Source organism: Phacochoerus africanus, chromosome 1 (genome assembly GCF_016906955.1).
Source record: "Phacochoerus africanus isolate WHEZ1 chromosome 1, ROS_Pafr_v1, whole genome shotgun sequence".
Taxonomy (NCBI): domain Eukaryota; kingdom Metazoa; phylum Chordata; class Mammalia; order Artiodactyla; family Suidae; genus Phacochoerus; species Phacochoerus africanus.
Window position 1 is genome coordinate 161,669,108 of NC_062544.1, and position 17,681 is coordinate 161,686,788.

Below are 17,681 nucleotides of genomic sequence, written 5' to 3' on the forward strand. Positions count from 1 at the left end.
GGATGTGGGTTCGATCCCTGGCCTTGTTCAGTGGGTTAAGGATCCGGCATTGCCGTGAGCTGTGGTGTAGGTCGCTGATATGGCTCAGATCCCATGTTGCTGTGGTTGTGGCATAGGCCAGCAGGTACAGCTCCGATTTGACCCCTAGCCTGGGAGTCTCCATGTGCTGTGGTGCGGCCCTAAAAATACAAAAGACCAAAAAAAAAAAAAAAAGAGGGCAAGCATGTATAAGCCATTTGCTGGGAGAGGAAGCAACTAATTATGAACAATAATGTAATTTGTCACTAAGAAATTAATGGAACAGTGATTACCTCTGGGATGGGGTTGGGGAAATTGATTAGTTGGATAGGAGATAAGACTAAGATAGACACTTTGACTTAGCACATATGTATATTTGAGCCAGGTGGCTATATTATCTATTCAAAAAAATAAATAATTATTGGCAAGCAGCTACATAAAAATATACCCATATCTGTCTTTCCCATGGCATGAGTATTAGATACAGAACCTGAATCCAAGGATAAGTTCCCGACATCTTATTGATAGCAGCTCCTAATAATTCTTACTCAGAAGTGTGTCAGGGTCCAAAACTCAAGCCAGTATGAAAGCAGTTCTTGATGCTCCAGTCAAAGAAGAGTAACTGTTGGGAACACCATGGGAAAGACAAAAGTCTGGATCTGGTTTATCTGGTTTGAGGACCCAAGTGACTCACTGGAGAGCATCGTAGCCCCTGAGCTCTCACCCAGTGTGGGATACCAGGGACCCAGCATGGGACAGATAGATAACAAACCTAGGGAAGCTGGCAGTGAGTAAAACTCTTGGGAAACCAGCCTTAGCACCAAGAAGGAAAAACTGAAGATGAGATCTAAGAGAGAAGGAAGACCATTAATTGAAAAATGAGCTTTAGGATTGAAACCCAAAAAGATGGGACCTGGCTCAGGAAGTGGAGTACAGGGTGAATGGAGGAGAAGTTCAAGGCCAAAGGCAAGCAAAAGGAACCAAAGACCCAAGTTTTGGGGCTGTCAACTGAGGGAAGGGGCAATCTAAGAGCCAAAAGTTTCTGGGCAGGACCCCACAGTATCCCAGAGCATGGGTCACCCCTACCAAAGTCTGGGCGACAAGAGTGCCGTGACTAGGATTTCAGAATTCCATCCTGTTGCTCCAGGTGGTATTACCAGGAGTTTTATAATCCCCGAGGAATCTTACGCAGGGGGTCCCAAAGCCCACTGGGGGGCTGCAGGGATTGCTTGAGGGGTTGAAATAGTCATTCTGTTCACACAGCTGCTGTACTTGCAGATGTTTTGGAGATGCCTGTGCTGGCCTTATGACCTTTGCATGGAGATGGAGGGTCTCCATGGGAATGCGTACACCATTGATCATTCTCTCCTGTGATACACCCCTTTCTGTCTTTCAGTATCATTTCAACCCCTCGCAGTCCGTCTTGGTGATGGAAGGTGATGACATTGGAAACATCAACCGTGCCCTCCAGAAGGTCTCCTACATCAACTCCAGGCAGTTCCCAACCGCGGGTGTGCGGCGCTTAAAAGTCTCTTCCAAAGTCCAGTGAGTGGAGTGGATGCCATGCAGCCTGGGGCACAGCCAAGGCATCAGGGGTTGTTCCTGGGGAATGCTGTCTTGCAAAAGAGGATTCACCTCTCTTCAGCTGTTGGCAGTTTCTCTGCTGTCCGTAGGAGGATGCCCCAATGGATTTATGTTCTCCTTTTGTTTTCTTCTTTTTTCAAGTGAAATATACTCAGCATACAATATTATGTTAGTTTCAGGTGCACTGCATAGTGATTTAACATTTGTATACATTACGAAATGATCACCATGATAAGCCTGGTAACCATCTGTCCCTATATGAAGTGATTACAATATTATTGACTATATTCCCTATGCTGTATGTTATATTCCTATGGATTTTTTATTTTATACATGGAGGTTTGTACATCTTAATCCTCTTCATCTATTTCATCCACCTGCAACCTCCTCCCTTTGGACAGCCACCTGTTTGTTTGCTGTATCTGTGAGCCTGGTTTTGTTTTGTTTTGTTTTTAGATTCCACATATGAGTGAGATCATACAGCCTTTCTCTGACTTATTTTACTTAGCATAACATCCTCTAGATCTGTCTATATTGTTGCAAATTGCAAGATTTCATTTTTCCTTATGACTGAGTAATATTCCACTGTGTGTATATATGTATGTAATATCTTCTTTATTTATCTATCTATCCTTGGACAGTTAGGTTGCTTCCCTATCTTGACTAATGTAAACAATGCTACAGTGAACATTGGTGCATTTATCTTATCAAATTACCATTTTTATCTTCTTCAGGTAAATATCCAGAAGTGAAATTGCTGGATTATATGGTATTTCTATCTTTAGCTTTTTGAAGAATCTCCATACTGTTTTCCATAGTGGCTGCATCAATTTACATTCAACCAACAGTGCATAGGGGTTTCCCTTTCTCCATATCCTTTCCAACATTTGTTACTTGCCTTTTTGATGTTAGCCATTCTGACAGGCATTTGGGTAGTACCTTCTTGTGGTTTTGATTCATATTTCCCTAATGATTAGTGATGTTAAACATCTTTTCATGTTTCTGTTGGTCATCTGTATGTCTTTGCAAAAATGTCTGTTCAGGTCCTCTGCCCATCTTTTAATTGAGTTGTCTGTTTTTTTGATGTTGAGTTTTATGAGTTATTTATATATTTTGGATATTAACCCCTCACTGGATAGATTTTTCCCAAATATCTTCTCCCACTCAGTAGGGTGCCTTTTTATATTGTTGATAGTTTCCTTTACTGTGCAAAAGTTTTTTAGTTGGATGTTGTCCCGTGTTTATTTTTGCTTTTGTTTCCCTTGCCTAATGAGACAAATTTTAAAAAATATTGCTAAGACTGATGTCAAGGAACACACTGTCTGTGTTTTCTTCTAGGAGTTCTGTGGTTTCAGGTCTTACAATTAACTCTTTAATTCATTTTGAGTTTACTTTTGCATATGGTGGAAGAAAGTAGTCCAGTTTGATTCTTTCGCATGTAGCTATCTAATTTTCCCAATACTATTTATTGAAGAAGCTGTCTTCCTCATTTTATATTCTTGCCTCCTTTGTCATTGACTAATTGATCAGATATGCATAGATTCAGTTCTGCATTGTCTATTCTGTTCCATAGGTCTATGTTCTGTTTTTGTGCCAGTACCATGCTGTTTGGATTACTATAATTTTGTAGTATAGTCTGAAGTCAGGGAGTATGATACCTTCAACTCTGTTCTTCTTTCTAAAGATTTTTTTTTACTATTTGAGGTCTTTTATGCTTCCATACAAATTTTAGAATTATTTGTTCTAGTGCAATGAGAAATGTCATTGGCATTTTGATAGTGATTCCACTGAATCTGCAGCTTGTCTTGGGTGGCATAGCCATTTTAACCATGTTAATTCTTACAATCCTTGATCATGGTATATATTTCCATTTGTTTGTAATGTCTTTAATTTCTTTCCTCAGTGTCTTATAGTTTTCCAAATGTAGGTCTTCTACTACATCAATTAGATTTATTCCTAGTGTTTTTTTTTTTTTTTTTTTGGTGCAATCATAAATGGGATTTTTTTTTCTTAATTTCTCTATCTGATAGGTTTTTGTTAGTATAGAAATGCAGCAGATTTATGAATATAAATTCTGTATCCTGTAACTTACTGAATTCATTTATTCTAATAGTTTCCTGGTAGCATTTTTAGGATTTTCTACATAGAGTATCATGCTTAACCAATGTTTATTAATTGAATTAAATTAACCAACCCAACTTTGATTGAGCTCCTAATTATCATGAGTATGCAAGAAAAAGAGGAGGCACATTTCTTGTCCCCAGAGATCAGAGTTAAATTAAGGAGATGAGATTGTCACCCTGACTTTTAATAATGAACTTACTGGCCTGTCATTTCTCAGCTGTTTGGCACTGCCCTGTAAGGTCAATGAGGAAGGAGACACCAGAATAACTTCTGTGAAGCAGAAAGACACCTGGAACCATAAGAAGGACCCAGAAAGACAGGAACAGGGTGGGAAAGATGGATCTTTTGACTGCCATGTTTTGGGGGCCTAGAACTGATGCCAGGATAAAGCCCACAGATGACAATTATATTCAATAGGTTTAGTGATGGAGGAATTACTCCCATCTCCACACTAAAGACCACCGCTGGAGGCCCAGGGTGGGGAATAGGCACTTCCAGGTCAGCTCTACACTGCAGTGAAGAAGAGGGACTAGACAGAGTCTCTAGACTGGCCAGTCTCCACCTCTGGGACAAGGCTTCCATAAACTAGCACAGGGAGGGGTGTCCTCTGTAAATGGTGAGGTTGGTGACACAAATGCTGAAGAAAGCTGAGAACAAGAGCCTATCACCACTCCCACGCCCTGCCCACCCTGGAGAAAAGGATGGAATGGCTCAGTGTAGAATCCACCCAGCTTACCCTTTCCCCACGAACTTTGCCACGGGATGCAAGTTGACAGCTGCTACCAGCTAGAGTCCACCCACCATTCCCAAAGCTTCCACGTAGACCCTGGGGTTCCCTATCATGGCCTCGATCTTTGGCCTAAATGACCAGCAGAGAAGGTAACTGACACATGTGCCTGATGAGGTCTGATGAAAATGTCAGATTTGGAATTCCCTTTATGGCTCAGTGGTTAACGAACCCAACTAGGATCCATGAGGATGCGAGTTCAATCCCTGTCCTCACTCAGTGGGTTAAGGATCCAACATTGTCGTGAGCTGTGGTGTAGGTAGCAGATGTGGCTCAGATCCCATGTTGCTATGGCTGTGGCGTAGGCCAGCAGCTGTATCTCTGATTCGACCCCCAGCCTGGGAACTTCCACATGCCGCAGGTGCAGCCCTAAAAAGCAAAACAAACAAACAAACAAACAAAAAAAAAACACAATGACAAAAAAAAAATGTCAGATCTGTCAATATTTGCTAAGCTTCGATCATGGTGCAGGTCCTGGTCTGGGGCAGCTTCTTTTCTACATGTCCTCTTCATTTAAGCCTTACTACCATAAGGTAATTTATCATCCCCATTGTATAGATGAAGAGACTGAAGTTCAGAGGAGTCATGTTCCTTGTTTAGAACCTTCCAGCCCAATAGTGGCAGAGCCAGGCATGCACCTTGGTCTGTCTTACTTCCCAGGCCTTGTTCTTGTGAATATACCATCTGGCTGCCAGCTTTTTGTGGCAGTATATCAGGAAAAAAGGAATTGGATTACAATACCATTCTGCTGACCTTCCTAGAGTAGTCGCACACTAGTGTGATATCCTCATAGGAAAAGAACAAAGAGCCTAGCCTCTCCACAGGAGAATTTAGCCCTGGGGTCTCACTTAGTAAGATGGCTGTAACTAACCAGTGAGAGGACAATTTGCTTACCAAACCCTTATGCATATAACAAGCCGTTGCTGTCTAATTAACATTGTCATTGATTACTTTGTTAAAAGATAATTACAGCTTTAATGGTTACTTCTTGCTGGTATAGAAAATTCCTGTTTCTCCTAGGAGCCAGTCTTGAAGTCCCCAGATTGCTAGTAGTTTTGACTATAATGTGGCTTGAAATTTGAATGGCTGCTGACATCCTCAGAGGTGCTCAGGCAGTGAGAATGCCTTTCCGAGGACCAGGGATGGCAGTAGGTATCCTAGTCCATGGCTGGATGATAGGGGTGGGGGTGGGCCAGTCGCCATGACTACTGTTTTCCCAGGTGCTTTGGAGAAGACGTGTGCATCAGTATCCCCGATGTGGATGCCTACGTGATGGTGTTGCAGGCCATCGAACCCCAGATCACCCTCCGTGGCACCGACCGCTTCTGGAGACCCGCCGCCCAGTTTGAAAGCACCCGAGGCGTCATTCTCTTCCCTGACATCAAGATTGTGAGCACCTTCACTAAAGCCGAGGCCGCTGGTGACTTGAAGACCACAGGTACTCATGCACGCTGGGCTGGGGGGCAGTAAGTCTTAAATTCAGGAAGTATGACTCTCGTCTAATTACTTCAAGCCACAGCATTATTCACCAGAGCAGAGTAATTTATAATAGCAGAATCTTAAAAAAAAAAAAAAAAAAAACCTGGAGGGAGTTTCCATGGTGGCTCAGCGGTAAGGAACCCAACTAGTATCCATGAGGACACAGGTTTGATCCCTGGCTTTGCTCAGTGGGTTAAGGATCCAGCATTGCCATGAGCTGTGGTGTAGGTTGCAGATTCGGCTCGGATCTGGCATTGCTGTGGCTGTGGTATAGGCCGACAGCTGCAGCTCCAATTAAACCCCTAGCCTGGGAACTTCCATGTGCCATAAGTGCAGCCCTAAAAAGACAAGATAAATAAATAAATAAATAAATAAATAAATAAATAAATACCTGGAAACAATGCAGGTAAATAATAGAGGGGAATGAATGGGTTAGCAAATTGTGGAACACCCATCAAAGAGGTATGACGTTGGAGGAAAGGCACTTATGCCAATGGATAAGTTTAAAAAAAAAAAAAAGGCAAGATGCCAATTATGGAATATCTACATATAGAGTGATGTCAACTATGTAAAGAAAAAAATACACAGAAAAACTGTCAAGAAGGAAACATACCTCAGAGTTCCCGCTGTGCCACAATAGGATCTGCAGCATTTGGGAGCACTGGGACGCTGGTTTGATCCCAGGCCCCGCACGGTGGGTTAAGGACCCAGCATGGGTTGTGACTAAGACTTGGATCTGATCCCTGGCCTGAGAACTCCATAGGCCATGGGGCAGTCAAAAGAGAGAGAGAGAGAGAGAGAGAGAGAGAAATGGAAGGAAGGAAGGAAGGAAGGGGAAAAAAGACACACCCTTAATGCTAACTGTGGCAGTCTCTGAGAAGCAGGAAAAGAGCCAATCTGTTCTGCCCCCCTTCACTTTTTACAACTGCAAAATGTTCTATAGTGCACATGTATTATTCTGATAATCAAGAGAAATGATAAAGAAGCATGAAGAAAAAAGTATAGCTGCATCTTTAGATACACACCAAAAGAGTCTTGTTCAGCAATATTACTCGCAACTCTTAGGAAACTTTCCGGTTGTTCTTTCCAACAGTTTCATTGTTGGGAGGGCTGTTCAGTAAAGGTAATTTATTAGAATTGTCTGCCAGGAAGAAACACTGAGTTGCACTGAAAGCTACCGTAGATTCTGCTGGGAGGAAGGCGGGGGGGAGGGAAGGAAGGATAAAGAAGGAAGGCAGGAAAAACCTGGGGCCCAGATCTTTGGGGGGAACACCTGTGTGAGAATCATCTTTTGCTGCCTCCTCCAGGGGATCACTTTTGACTCTCCCTCTCCTCCTCCAAAAGCAGCTGCTAATGATGTGCTAGTGCGCATGGGCCTGAGTCCCTGAAGGGCTGCTTCTATAATAATCCTAATTACCCATTGCCTTAAACCACGCTGGTCCCCAGCAGATGGGGTGCCTGGCAAGGCAGCCCTTCTTAGCTCACAAAAATAGATGGTGTTGTACCACCTGTCCAGAAAGGACTATTTCCCAGTTACACTCCAAATATGAGGAAAGAGAAGATCACCTGATCTTCTCTTTCCTCATCTGTGGCTAAAATCAGACAGAAAAAGAAAGGGCCTCTGGCTGTGGGGGTTGCAGGCCATAGCTGAGGCATGGATTTGCGAGGCCTGACCTGACACCAGCATCCAGGCAACTGAGGGACAAGCAATTATCTGGGTCCACATTTCACCTTCTGTTTATGAGAGCTGCATGCAGACCGCATAGCCAAGGGCCCAAGGGTACTTTAGTACTTCTAAAATTTTACTCTTACTGTTGTTAGGATAATCATTATGATGGGTGCCTTAAACAAGCAGGCCAATGGCATTTGACACCAGGGACCCTCTCCAGCATCATCTTCTGCTCCCTCTAACACATGTTGGCTAGCCCTCCGCGGTGATTATCTTTATTAAACCAGACCAGGCACTCCTCCAGGGCTCAGCCATGGCTGACCCGCCTCTAAATCTATGAGCCCAGTACAGTCCCATTAGCACAGTGGGAACCAGATAAACTGCCAGTGGAAGACACTGCCCACAATGCAAGTATGAGAGAGCAAGGAGAAAAGGGCGAACATGCCCCCCACCTAGTATGAGTAATCAGTCAGTCACATCGGGAGGTAGGAGCAAGGATGACCCAACCTGACCTGACAAGAATGTGGCCCCCAAACCCAAGAAACCACAAGGCCATTTGAAAGAGAGATATACATACACCACTATTGTTTATTGTTTGCCTTTTGCCTTTTTAAGGCTGCACTCGGCCCTAGGGGTTCCCAGGCTAGGGATCAAATCAGAGCTACAGTGGCCGGCCTATACCACAGCCACAGCAGTGCCAGATCCTTAACCCACTGAGCAAGGCCAAGGGTCGAACCAGAGTCCTCATGGATACTACTCGGGCTTGTTAACCACTGAGCCACTGTGGGAACTCCTACATACACCTTTATCAATGATAGACCTTGTTAAGTATATATTAACGTTCTTTTGGATTTTGCCAGCAATACCCAAAGCCATTGAGGTTGGCAAGCTTTTAAAAATTAAGCATATGAAATTATTTATAACAGTATCTCTCGAGTGAGGGCAAAAGCATATTTTTGGGATCCCTTAAAAATTAAACAAAATAGGAAGTTCCCACTGCAGCACAGTGGGAAAAGCATTCAGGAAGCATCCAGCGTTGTCTCTGAGGCAATGCCAGATCCTTAACCTAGCCCAGCGCAGTGGGTTAAGGATCTGGCATTGCCTCAGCTGTGCCGTAGGTCATAGCTGCAGCTCAGATTCGACCCCTGGCCTGGGAACTTCCATATGCCATGAGTGTAGCTGAAAAAGAAAAAAAAAATTAAACAAAATAAAATAATTTTAAATAGCTTTCATCTTTTGTGAATCTTTTTAAAATTTGTTTTCATAAATGTTTTATCTTGCACAAAATACATGAGTGGGCTTCATAAATATGTATTTAAATGATCTCCATTCATACATTTTTCAATAAAAGTCTACAAAATCAAAAACATTTGAAGACCATTGGCCCAGAGGTTGAAACTTCACAAACTGTAGAATCAGAAAGCCGTGGCTGCTGTCACACCATCTTCCCTGCTGTCTATGTAGCCCCAGCTCGAACCTTCTACTCCCCATCAGTGAAATAGGGATAATTTCCCCCTGTCTACCTGTTAGGATTTCCTTTGCACTGTGCCTGGCATGTTAACAAGGGACTCCATAAATACCAATCACTGTTATTTGAAGGTAGGATTTAAATGTAGGACTGCCAACCTGTCCTGCATTCAAATACTCAAACACTCCTCTGCAAAACTCGGGATCATAATATCAGGCAAGGACAGCTAGCCTGACCAACAGCTCGCCAACCGGACTAACCAGTTTATGTAATTATTCAATTATATCAATGATGCAGCTCCACTTGAAAATAGCTTAAGAACACTGTTTCATGCCAGCCTCTGGGTCAGATACTGAGGGGTCAGTCATGTCAAGTGCTTCTGCCCTTGAGAAACTCAGCATCTGCTGGGAGCAAAGATACACAAGCCCTGACCATATGGGGAAAGATGTGAGAGCCTGGTGGTGGGTACTTATCTCTGATCCCAAATGAGACCAGTCTTTCCTGAGCACCTCTTACAGGCCAGACACTGTTTTCCATCCTTTCAAGGCCCTTAGCCTCTTTATGTTTGAGAAATTGAGGAGTAGGGAGGGCCTCTGACACCATGCAGCCTCTCAGGGGAAGCGATGGTTTTCAGATTCACATCTCGACCGCTGTATTCACGCTCTTCATACAGATTCATGCTGCCCAACCTCAGGGGCTGCCTGGACATCCCTCCGAGCAGAGGAGGTGATATTTGGGATGGCACCGCCTCTTCTCTTGACCCCACCAGAACCTGGGGTATGATCACAGAGGAGGAGGAGGATGTGCACAAGCCAGCGTCTGAGCTGTCCTCACACCTGTGTTTTACATGTGTCTGTCTTCCTGCAGCCCCCAAATCAGCAGTTTTAGAAGAAATGCTTCACAACTTAGATTTCTGTGACATCTTAGTGCTGGGAGGGGACTTGGACCCAAGACAGGAGTGCCTGGAGCTCAACCACAGTGAGCTCCACCAGCGACACCTGGACGCCACCAACTCCACGGCTGGCTACTCCATCTACGGTAAGGCCATGCTCAGCCCTCTACCCGGTGTGACCCTCTCAGAGTGGGGAGTCCAGGGAGTCACGAGTGTGATGGCAGCTCTATCGCTTGTTGGAGGAGGGGACAGGAGGGAACCCTTGACCTCAAGGCTTGGACTTCTAGCCCCTCCTTTGGTGAGCCACTTCAGTATCCTGAGGCCCTGGCGCCTGTTCCACTCGTGGGGAAATCTGTAGAAACTAGGTGGATACCTGCTCCTAGAATGTTCCATTTCAGCAGATATTACAGCAGCATTTGGCAGATGTGAGGCCGGACGTTCCAGCCAGAACCCAATCTGTGTGGAAATTCTGTGCATCCGTTTAGTTGGCTCCTTGGAACCTCTGCTCTGGCACATTGCTGGCCCCTAAGCATTTCACTCACACTGGCCAAGTCCAAGAGACCCACAGGCCCCAGCGGCCGCAGCCCATCCCCCCAGGTCCTCTTTGGGCTTCTTATGAAGCTGTGGTCTCTCGGCACAGGTGTGGGCTCCATGAGCCGCTACGAGCAGGTGCTGCATCACGTCCGCTACCGCAACTGGCAGCCGGCTGCCCTGGAGGCACGGCGATTCAGGATCAAGTGCTCGGAGCTCAATGGGCGCTACACCAGCAATGAGTTCAACTTGGAGGTGAGTGAGCCCTGAGGTGGAGGGCAGCCCCGGCTTACCCCTTCATCCCCTGGTTCATTCAGGATTGCCTCCACCAGCCCACCTGCTGCTCCCAGCCCACAGCACCTCTCCCTGCTCTTCCCAGGTCAGCGTCCTCCACGAGGTCAGAGTCCCAGACAAGGAGCATGTCAACCACCTTGTTGTGCAGCCTCCCTTCCTCCAGTCGGTCCACCACCCCGAGTCCCAAAGTAGCCTCCAGCGCAGTTCAGGTAGGTCACCTGCGCAGGGACTGCAGGACACCTGGTGGTCATTGTGACTCAAGGATCAACCAAACAGACAGGATGCAGCAGCCAGAGACACCCAGAATTGAGGGGGGGCCAGCCATGGAGAAGCTATGGCCTGGCTCTGAGGCCCTCACAGTCTCAGGAGGGAGCCAGGCAAGTACACAGGAAGTTACAGGCAATATACAATAACAGATGTTCATACAAAGGGCCAGGGTAAAATTTTGCAAGTCCTTTTAAGCCCAATGCAAAGTTGCAGGCTGTAGGAAACATTCCCCTGAACCCCTCACACGTGCTCACACACACATATGCACCATATTGCAAAAATCTCCTACCCTTGCTTCCATCCCGGCACTTGCCTGCCTTTCTGATGGGCACTTCTGTCTGTCCTGACTGATCTCCACTTCCAGGCTCTCAGGGGTGGGGGGTAGGGTGGGAGGAGATTCCCTATACCTTGATGGAAAAAGCAAGAGCGAAAATAGCGTGCATTGAGCACCTACTATGTGCCTATCCGGAAGTTCACCTAGATGGTTTCTTTTACTCCTCACAACTCCCCATGAGACAGAAATGATTAAGTCCATCATATAGAGGACAAAAGTGAAGCCCAGGCAGAGAAAGGAGCTGACCCAGAGTTCCCCAGCTGGGACATGTAAGGGCAGATTTTAACCTACATGTGGATGTTTCAATCGTGTTCCATCCCAAGAGGGAGCTAGTCCTTTGCTCACCGTGTCCCGTGAATTCTGTCCGCGTTCCAGTGGTCCCGAGCATCGCCACAGTGGTCATCATCATCTCCGTGTGCATGCTAGTGTTTGTCGTGGCCATGGGCGTGTACCGCGTCCGGATCGCCCACCAGCACTTCACCCAGGAGGCTGAGGCTGCCAAGGAAGCCGAGATGGACTGGGACGACTCTGCACTCACTATCACGGTCAACCCCATGGAGGTGAGCCTCATGCAGGGGCTGGGCACTGAATGAGATGCTTCCTCTCCCCCCAAGCTCCATCCTTCCTGTGCCAGAAGCCCTTCCCAGCTAGCCCAGCCCCCACTCCTCCATCCTCCCCTTCTCTGGGCTCCTCCAGCCTTCTTCACCTGAATGGACCATACTTTCCCACCAACTGCAACCACTGGGTGAATTGGGAGTTATCGTTTCACTCAGCAGTAATGAACCTGACTAGTATCCGTGAGGACCCAGGTTCGGTCCCTGGCCTCGCTCAGTAGGTTAAGGATCTGGCATTGCTGTGGCTGTGGCATAGGCTGGCAGCCACAGCTCCAATTCAACCCCTAGCCTGGGACCTCCATATGTCATGGGCATGGCCCTGAAAACACACACACACACACACACACACACACACACACACACACACGGTGAATTGTTCTCACATGATAAACAGAACCAGACACTTCTTAAGGCAAGCAGCCATGTGGTGTCTGTCCCTGGCCTCCCCCAGAATATTTAGCTCAGAGCTGACTCACACTTAGGGACTCAGGATTGAATTTTTGATTAGCTAACAATATAAATTAGATGGCTTTGTTCCATCTGCCTGCAGAGCTCACTTAAAGGCTCAAAATAGGTTAACACGAAAATACAACGATAATGCCTGCCATTTACGGAGCCCCTATGATACCAGAACCTCATTTAATCCCTTCAGCAACCTGTGGAATAGGTGCCACCCTCCTGGTTTACCAAGATGGGACCAACTCAGAGAGGAAGGTAAAGTGCTCCAACTCACAGAGCTGGTGATGGCAGCAGCAGTATTCAAAGTCATAGCTGATTCTAAAGTTCTTACAGTTCTAGTTAGCCATCCACCCCCAAATCCCACCTAGGAGTGTCCAAGGCCCCTGGTCTGGACATATGAATATCAAGAAAAGCCACTTTCAGAGTTCCCTGGTGGCTCATGGGTTAAGGATCCAGCATTGTCACTGCCGTGCTGTAGGTTCAATCTCTGGCCTGGGAACTTCTGTGTGTTGCGAGGGTCAGGAGTTGGGAGAAAAGCCACTTCCATCATGCCCTTTGGGTGCTGGGTGGAGGGGAAGGAGGGAGTAGGAAAGCAAAGGAGTCATTGGCCATCAGGAGAAGCCATGGAAGAAGGAAGAGAAGATTATCCCAGCCGGTCCCCAGTTTCCCCAGCACCTGGCTCACACTCCAATTTCAGAGCCACTGTTAGGTTGCAGCTCGGCTTCTTCCAGCGTGTGCTGTAGGGAGAGTGCTGAGCACGCCACTGTGGGGACTCCAGCACTGGCTGTAGGAAGCAAGATCATGATGCCTGGAGCAGTCTGAGTACCCAGCCAGAGGGTACCTACCAGGGGCTCACTTGGCGATGCCAGCAGTCAGTGGCTCATGAGTAAAGAGAGTCTTTGGGGCCGGAGTGTCCACGGAAGATTTCTCAGAGCCTAAGAGAGGCCTTAAAGAATGGGTAGGACTTTGAGGAGACAAAGGTAAGAGAGAAAACACTCCAGAGAGAGGACACGGATGGCCAAGTGTGGGCTCACATCTTTTATGGCTCATTCAACAACTCAAAACAGAAATCCAGAAATAAGATTTGGCTGGGATCACCAAAAATCTGGGGAAGAAGGGAAGGAACTGGAAAAGAGTGGGTTAGCGTTTGAGGGACACGAAGTCCAGGCGTGGATAATGAAGGCCATGGCCTTGGTCTTTCTGAAGGGAATTGTATTTGAGGAGCAGCACACCTGAATCTTGACTTATAAGACCTTCTGCTCCCAGAGACATTATTTTCCCACCTGAAAAAGAGGTACAGGCTTAAATGCCATTCTCTCATTGAGAAGCACCTCACTGGAGACTTGGAAAATTCCATGTAGATAAGTTCCGGAAATGCCAGAAAACAAACCTCGGCCTGAAAGGCTCACTGAATGATGGATGAGATTGGCTTAAATGTCTAGTGTTTAAAACACAACCATTTACTTTGAGCTTGTGTCCTGGAATTTGCTATTTCTTGTCTTGGTCCTTAGCCCTCTAGTTTGTCTCTTATCAGAGGACTTCCCTTCCAGAAAGCCTATCTCCTGGCCCAAGGGTTTAGCATTAAGGGAAGGAATTCCCAGGGGCCCTCAAGATTTCCTTAATGGAGGGAGAAAAATAAGCTCCAGCGTGGCTGCTGCTTGGTCCCTGATGAGCATGTCCTTTCTCTCCCTGACATCCAGAAACACGGAGACCCAGGACGTGGGGAAGATGAGACAGAGGAAGAGGAGGAGGAAGAGGAAGCAGAGGAAGATGGTAGCTCCAGCAGCAGCGACTCTGAGGGCAGCGAAGAGGAGGAGGAGGAGGAAGGGGCGGGCAGGGGCAGACGTGGGCAGAGTGGAGCCAGGCAAGCCCAGCTGGAGTGGGATGACTCCACCCTCCCCTATTAGTGCCCACGTCCGCGCTCACCCACATGTTCCTTTTATAAGCCCCACCCCAACGTCTGCCCGAGTCTATCACATGTCGCCTCTGATTTCTAGGACAGGCCTGGGAGGGTCTTTTCCCCAGCATCCGGGAACCCACTCTCTACGCCTGGGGCACTCCCCAATATCCCAGCCCTGGGGCAGTTCCCAGGAGCCCAGCATCATCGTCCATGGGGACTTCAGGGTGGCCTTTGTCCTGGAGCCCCCACTTCTCCTGCCCTGGGCTCACCCAGCATCCTATCAGCCCATCTGTGGGTTCTGCCTTCGCTCTTCCCTGCAAGGGAGAATGGCGGCCTTTAGGTCCCTCACCTACCTGGGCTCCACATTCCCAGAGCCCTTAGGTTCCAGCCCACTGTGCATGGACCTGGCACAGACTGGCAGGTTCTCCTTACCCTACAGGCAGGTGGTCAGGTTTCACAGACCTGAGATCTCAGTCCTCAGCACTTCAAAGGAACATCCTGACAAAGCAGAATTAAGTTTACAGGGAAAGGTTTACCAAGGCTGGGTGCGCGCACACCCACATGCACGCATGCTCTCAGCTTGGAGAGCCTTTCCCTTTGTCCTTGTTTTTCCTCTTTGTCCCTTTTGAGGCCACAGAAGCTTATATGAAAAGTTGGAAACCAAGGATATGTCCTTGGGAGTTCCCATTGCAGCTCAGCTTGTTAAGAACCCTACATTGTCTTTGTGAGGATGCAGGTTCGATCCCTGGCCTTGATAAGTGGGTTAAGGATCTGGTGTTGCCATGAGCTGTGGTGTAGGTTGCAGATGTGGCTGGATCTGGCATGGCTGTGGCTGTGGCATAGGCTGGCAGCTGCAACTCCGATTCAACCCCTAGCCTAGAAACTTCCATATGCTTCAGGCATGGCCTTAAAAAGACCAAAAAAAAAAAAAAAAAGGTCCTTGGCCATAGCAGGTCTGGTTCTAGCCAAAGCTCTCTGAGAACCTGCCTTCCTGAGCCCCGAGGGGCTGCCCTGCTGGGACCTCCCACCATGGGAGCCAGGAAGCGTTCCACACAGGCTCTGCCCCAGGTGACAGCTATGACAAGCCTATAGCCAGGGATTAGAAGTAAGGGCTGATAACAGGGCTGGGCTTCATAGTGGATACAGAGCTGGGTGATGGGGGTGGCTGGGCTCTCCCAGGGCCAGAGGGGGCCCCGAAGTTCACATGGCTCTCACCAGCTAGTTTTAGGGTCCCTGGTCCCCTAGTTCACAGTTTTGCCTCTTGAAAAGGTACATTCCTCTTGGATGTATTGGAACAAGCATGAACCCTGCCAAATCTAAAATAAGAGTTTGGAGATTTAACTGCTAGAAATTAGAAGCGTATTTGCAAAAATAACAGCTTCTTTCTTCTTCTCAGAAAGGGAGCAACATTTTGGGTGGAGGGCAAATATATCCAAAACCTAATTTCTGTCTTTCTTTCTTCTTTTTTTAAATGAGTAAATCTTTTCCATTTCCATCTTAACATGGACACTTTGGGAGTTGCTATAGTAACTGGTCTGTGATCTTCTGTGGCCAAAAGAATAGCAGGCAAGAGTGAGGACTGTTATAGGACTTCGACAAGGCTCTGTGAATGTCTTTGTTTCAAATGTTTTAGGCTTTGTCATCAATGTGTACCATCTGTCCCCACCCTCCCCAGTCTGTCCCATATTGTCTTGGCACGGCCACAGAGCTGGTCCCTAGTCACAGGGCATTTGTGTCCAAAAGAAAGTCCAGAATCTGTTCATTCTTCTCCCTGTATCACCAACTCAAAGCTTAGAAAGGGGGACAGGCATCAGTGTCCTCTAGCCTGACCCCCACCCAGTGAGGACCCCTGACAGACCTTAGCAAGCTTCTGATTTGAGGAAACTACCTTCTGCACCTCTTTCCATCATCTAAAGTGTTTTTCACATCGGTTCCCTCTTTGAGCCTCACAATAATCCTGTGAGGTAGTTAAGACATCTGTTGTTAGACCCATTTTCATGATTGAGTAGACAGGGGTTCAGAGAATCAGCATCTTGCCCAGAGTCATGCCGAGGTATAGAGGAGACCAGACTCCCCACCATCCACTCCTGGCCTAGTGCCCACCACCCAGATTCTACTTACATTCAGATTCATGCAGCTAAGAGGTGTTGCTGAGGACCTACTATGTGCTAAGCGCTCTACCAGCAACTGTGGGAAAGGAGGAAAACAGATAAAACACCTCCATCAAAGGACTTGAGAGTTGCAGAGGAGAAATCAGGCATCAGGCGTAGAAATTATACAAGAGACAAATGCAGAGGGAGGGAGAGGAGAAGTCATGGGGAGAACAGGGACATGGTCGCAAACTCAACTCATACGTTTACTTTCCCTTCCTGGGAAAAAACCCTAGCAGCAGTCTGGGGTTTTTCAGTCATTAAATGGAAAGAGACACTTGTGTGAATTCTCCCAGTCACATAGCCCTTGTCTATCGGGCTGTGTCTGCTCATCTACAAGGAGAAAATCTTGAATTTTTAGTCCTCACAATCCCCTTAGTTGAATAAAAAAAGAGGTTCTTCAGTTAGCCATTTCGGAGCTCATAGAATTCTTCTAAAATTATGGCAGTAAAGTGAACACTTTATAATGTTTAAAATCAGTTCTTTTTGAATTGGATTTTGACTTAAAATATTAAGTCTGGTGTTCATGAGAGTGTTTCCCTCTGCTGGGCCTTTCGGTGTGGCTGGGCTGGGAAAAGTGGTCCTCGTGCCCTCTGCTGCCTCCGATGGCTGCATCACTTATTCATGGTTGAAGGAGCTGTTTGGGGCACATGGAATCATTATATGCTTGCGGGGGTGGAGGGAGAGGGTTGCAGGGGGAATGGAGCAGGTGAAAGTGGCACTTGGCCAGAGCTGCGGAGTTGATTCATTTGTGCCTGGACTCATACATAGAGAAATATTAGGGTCAACCCTGCCGTGGGAGGTCACTCTGCATGCCAGCCCCAAGGACAAGGCCCTTAAAATGATGCTGCTGGGTCAATGGGCATTTATTGTGTTCCCAGTGCCCTACCTGATCAGCACCATGGGTGAGAACAAGAAGGGGAAGTTACATAAAAGGAGCAGAAGCTTCAGGGAGCATCAGGGTGAGTGATGAGTAATGTAACTTTCCCTCTACCAGGGATTCTAACCACAGGTGGAAAATGTCATTAATCAGCCCAGCATCTTTCCAGACAGCAGCAGCAGCAGATGCAGATTTGTACCAGGAGGAACAGCTGACTGGCTTGGCCACAGG

General features: G+C 47.0%; 1 protein-coding gene across 1 annotated transcript in view; it reads left to right on the forward strand.

Moving 5' to 3' along the window:
* Nucleotides 1–15,146, forward strand: part of CLSTN2 (calsyntenin 2) — a 654,299-nt gene extending 639,153 nt beyond the window's left edge. The window contains exons 11-17 of the mRNA XM_047783473.1: nucleotides 1,415–1,563; nucleotides 5,734–5,951; nucleotides 9,997–10,167; nucleotides 10,662–10,807; nucleotides 10,932–11,055; nucleotides 11,823–12,007; nucleotides 14,221–15,146. Coding sequence (XP_047639429.1) covers nucleotides 1,415–1,563; nucleotides 5,734–5,951; nucleotides 9,997–10,167; nucleotides 10,662–10,807; nucleotides 10,932–11,055; nucleotides 11,823–12,007; nucleotides 14,221–14,427 — 1,200 coding nt within the window. The 3' untranslated portion in view covers nucleotides 14,428–15,146. The remainder of the gene's footprint in view (nucleotides 1–1,414; nucleotides 1,564–5,733; nucleotides 5,952–9,996; nucleotides 10,168–10,661; nucleotides 10,808–10,931; nucleotides 11,056–11,822; nucleotides 12,008–14,220) is intronic.
* Nucleotides 15,147–17,681: the final 2,535 nt, after the last annotated feature.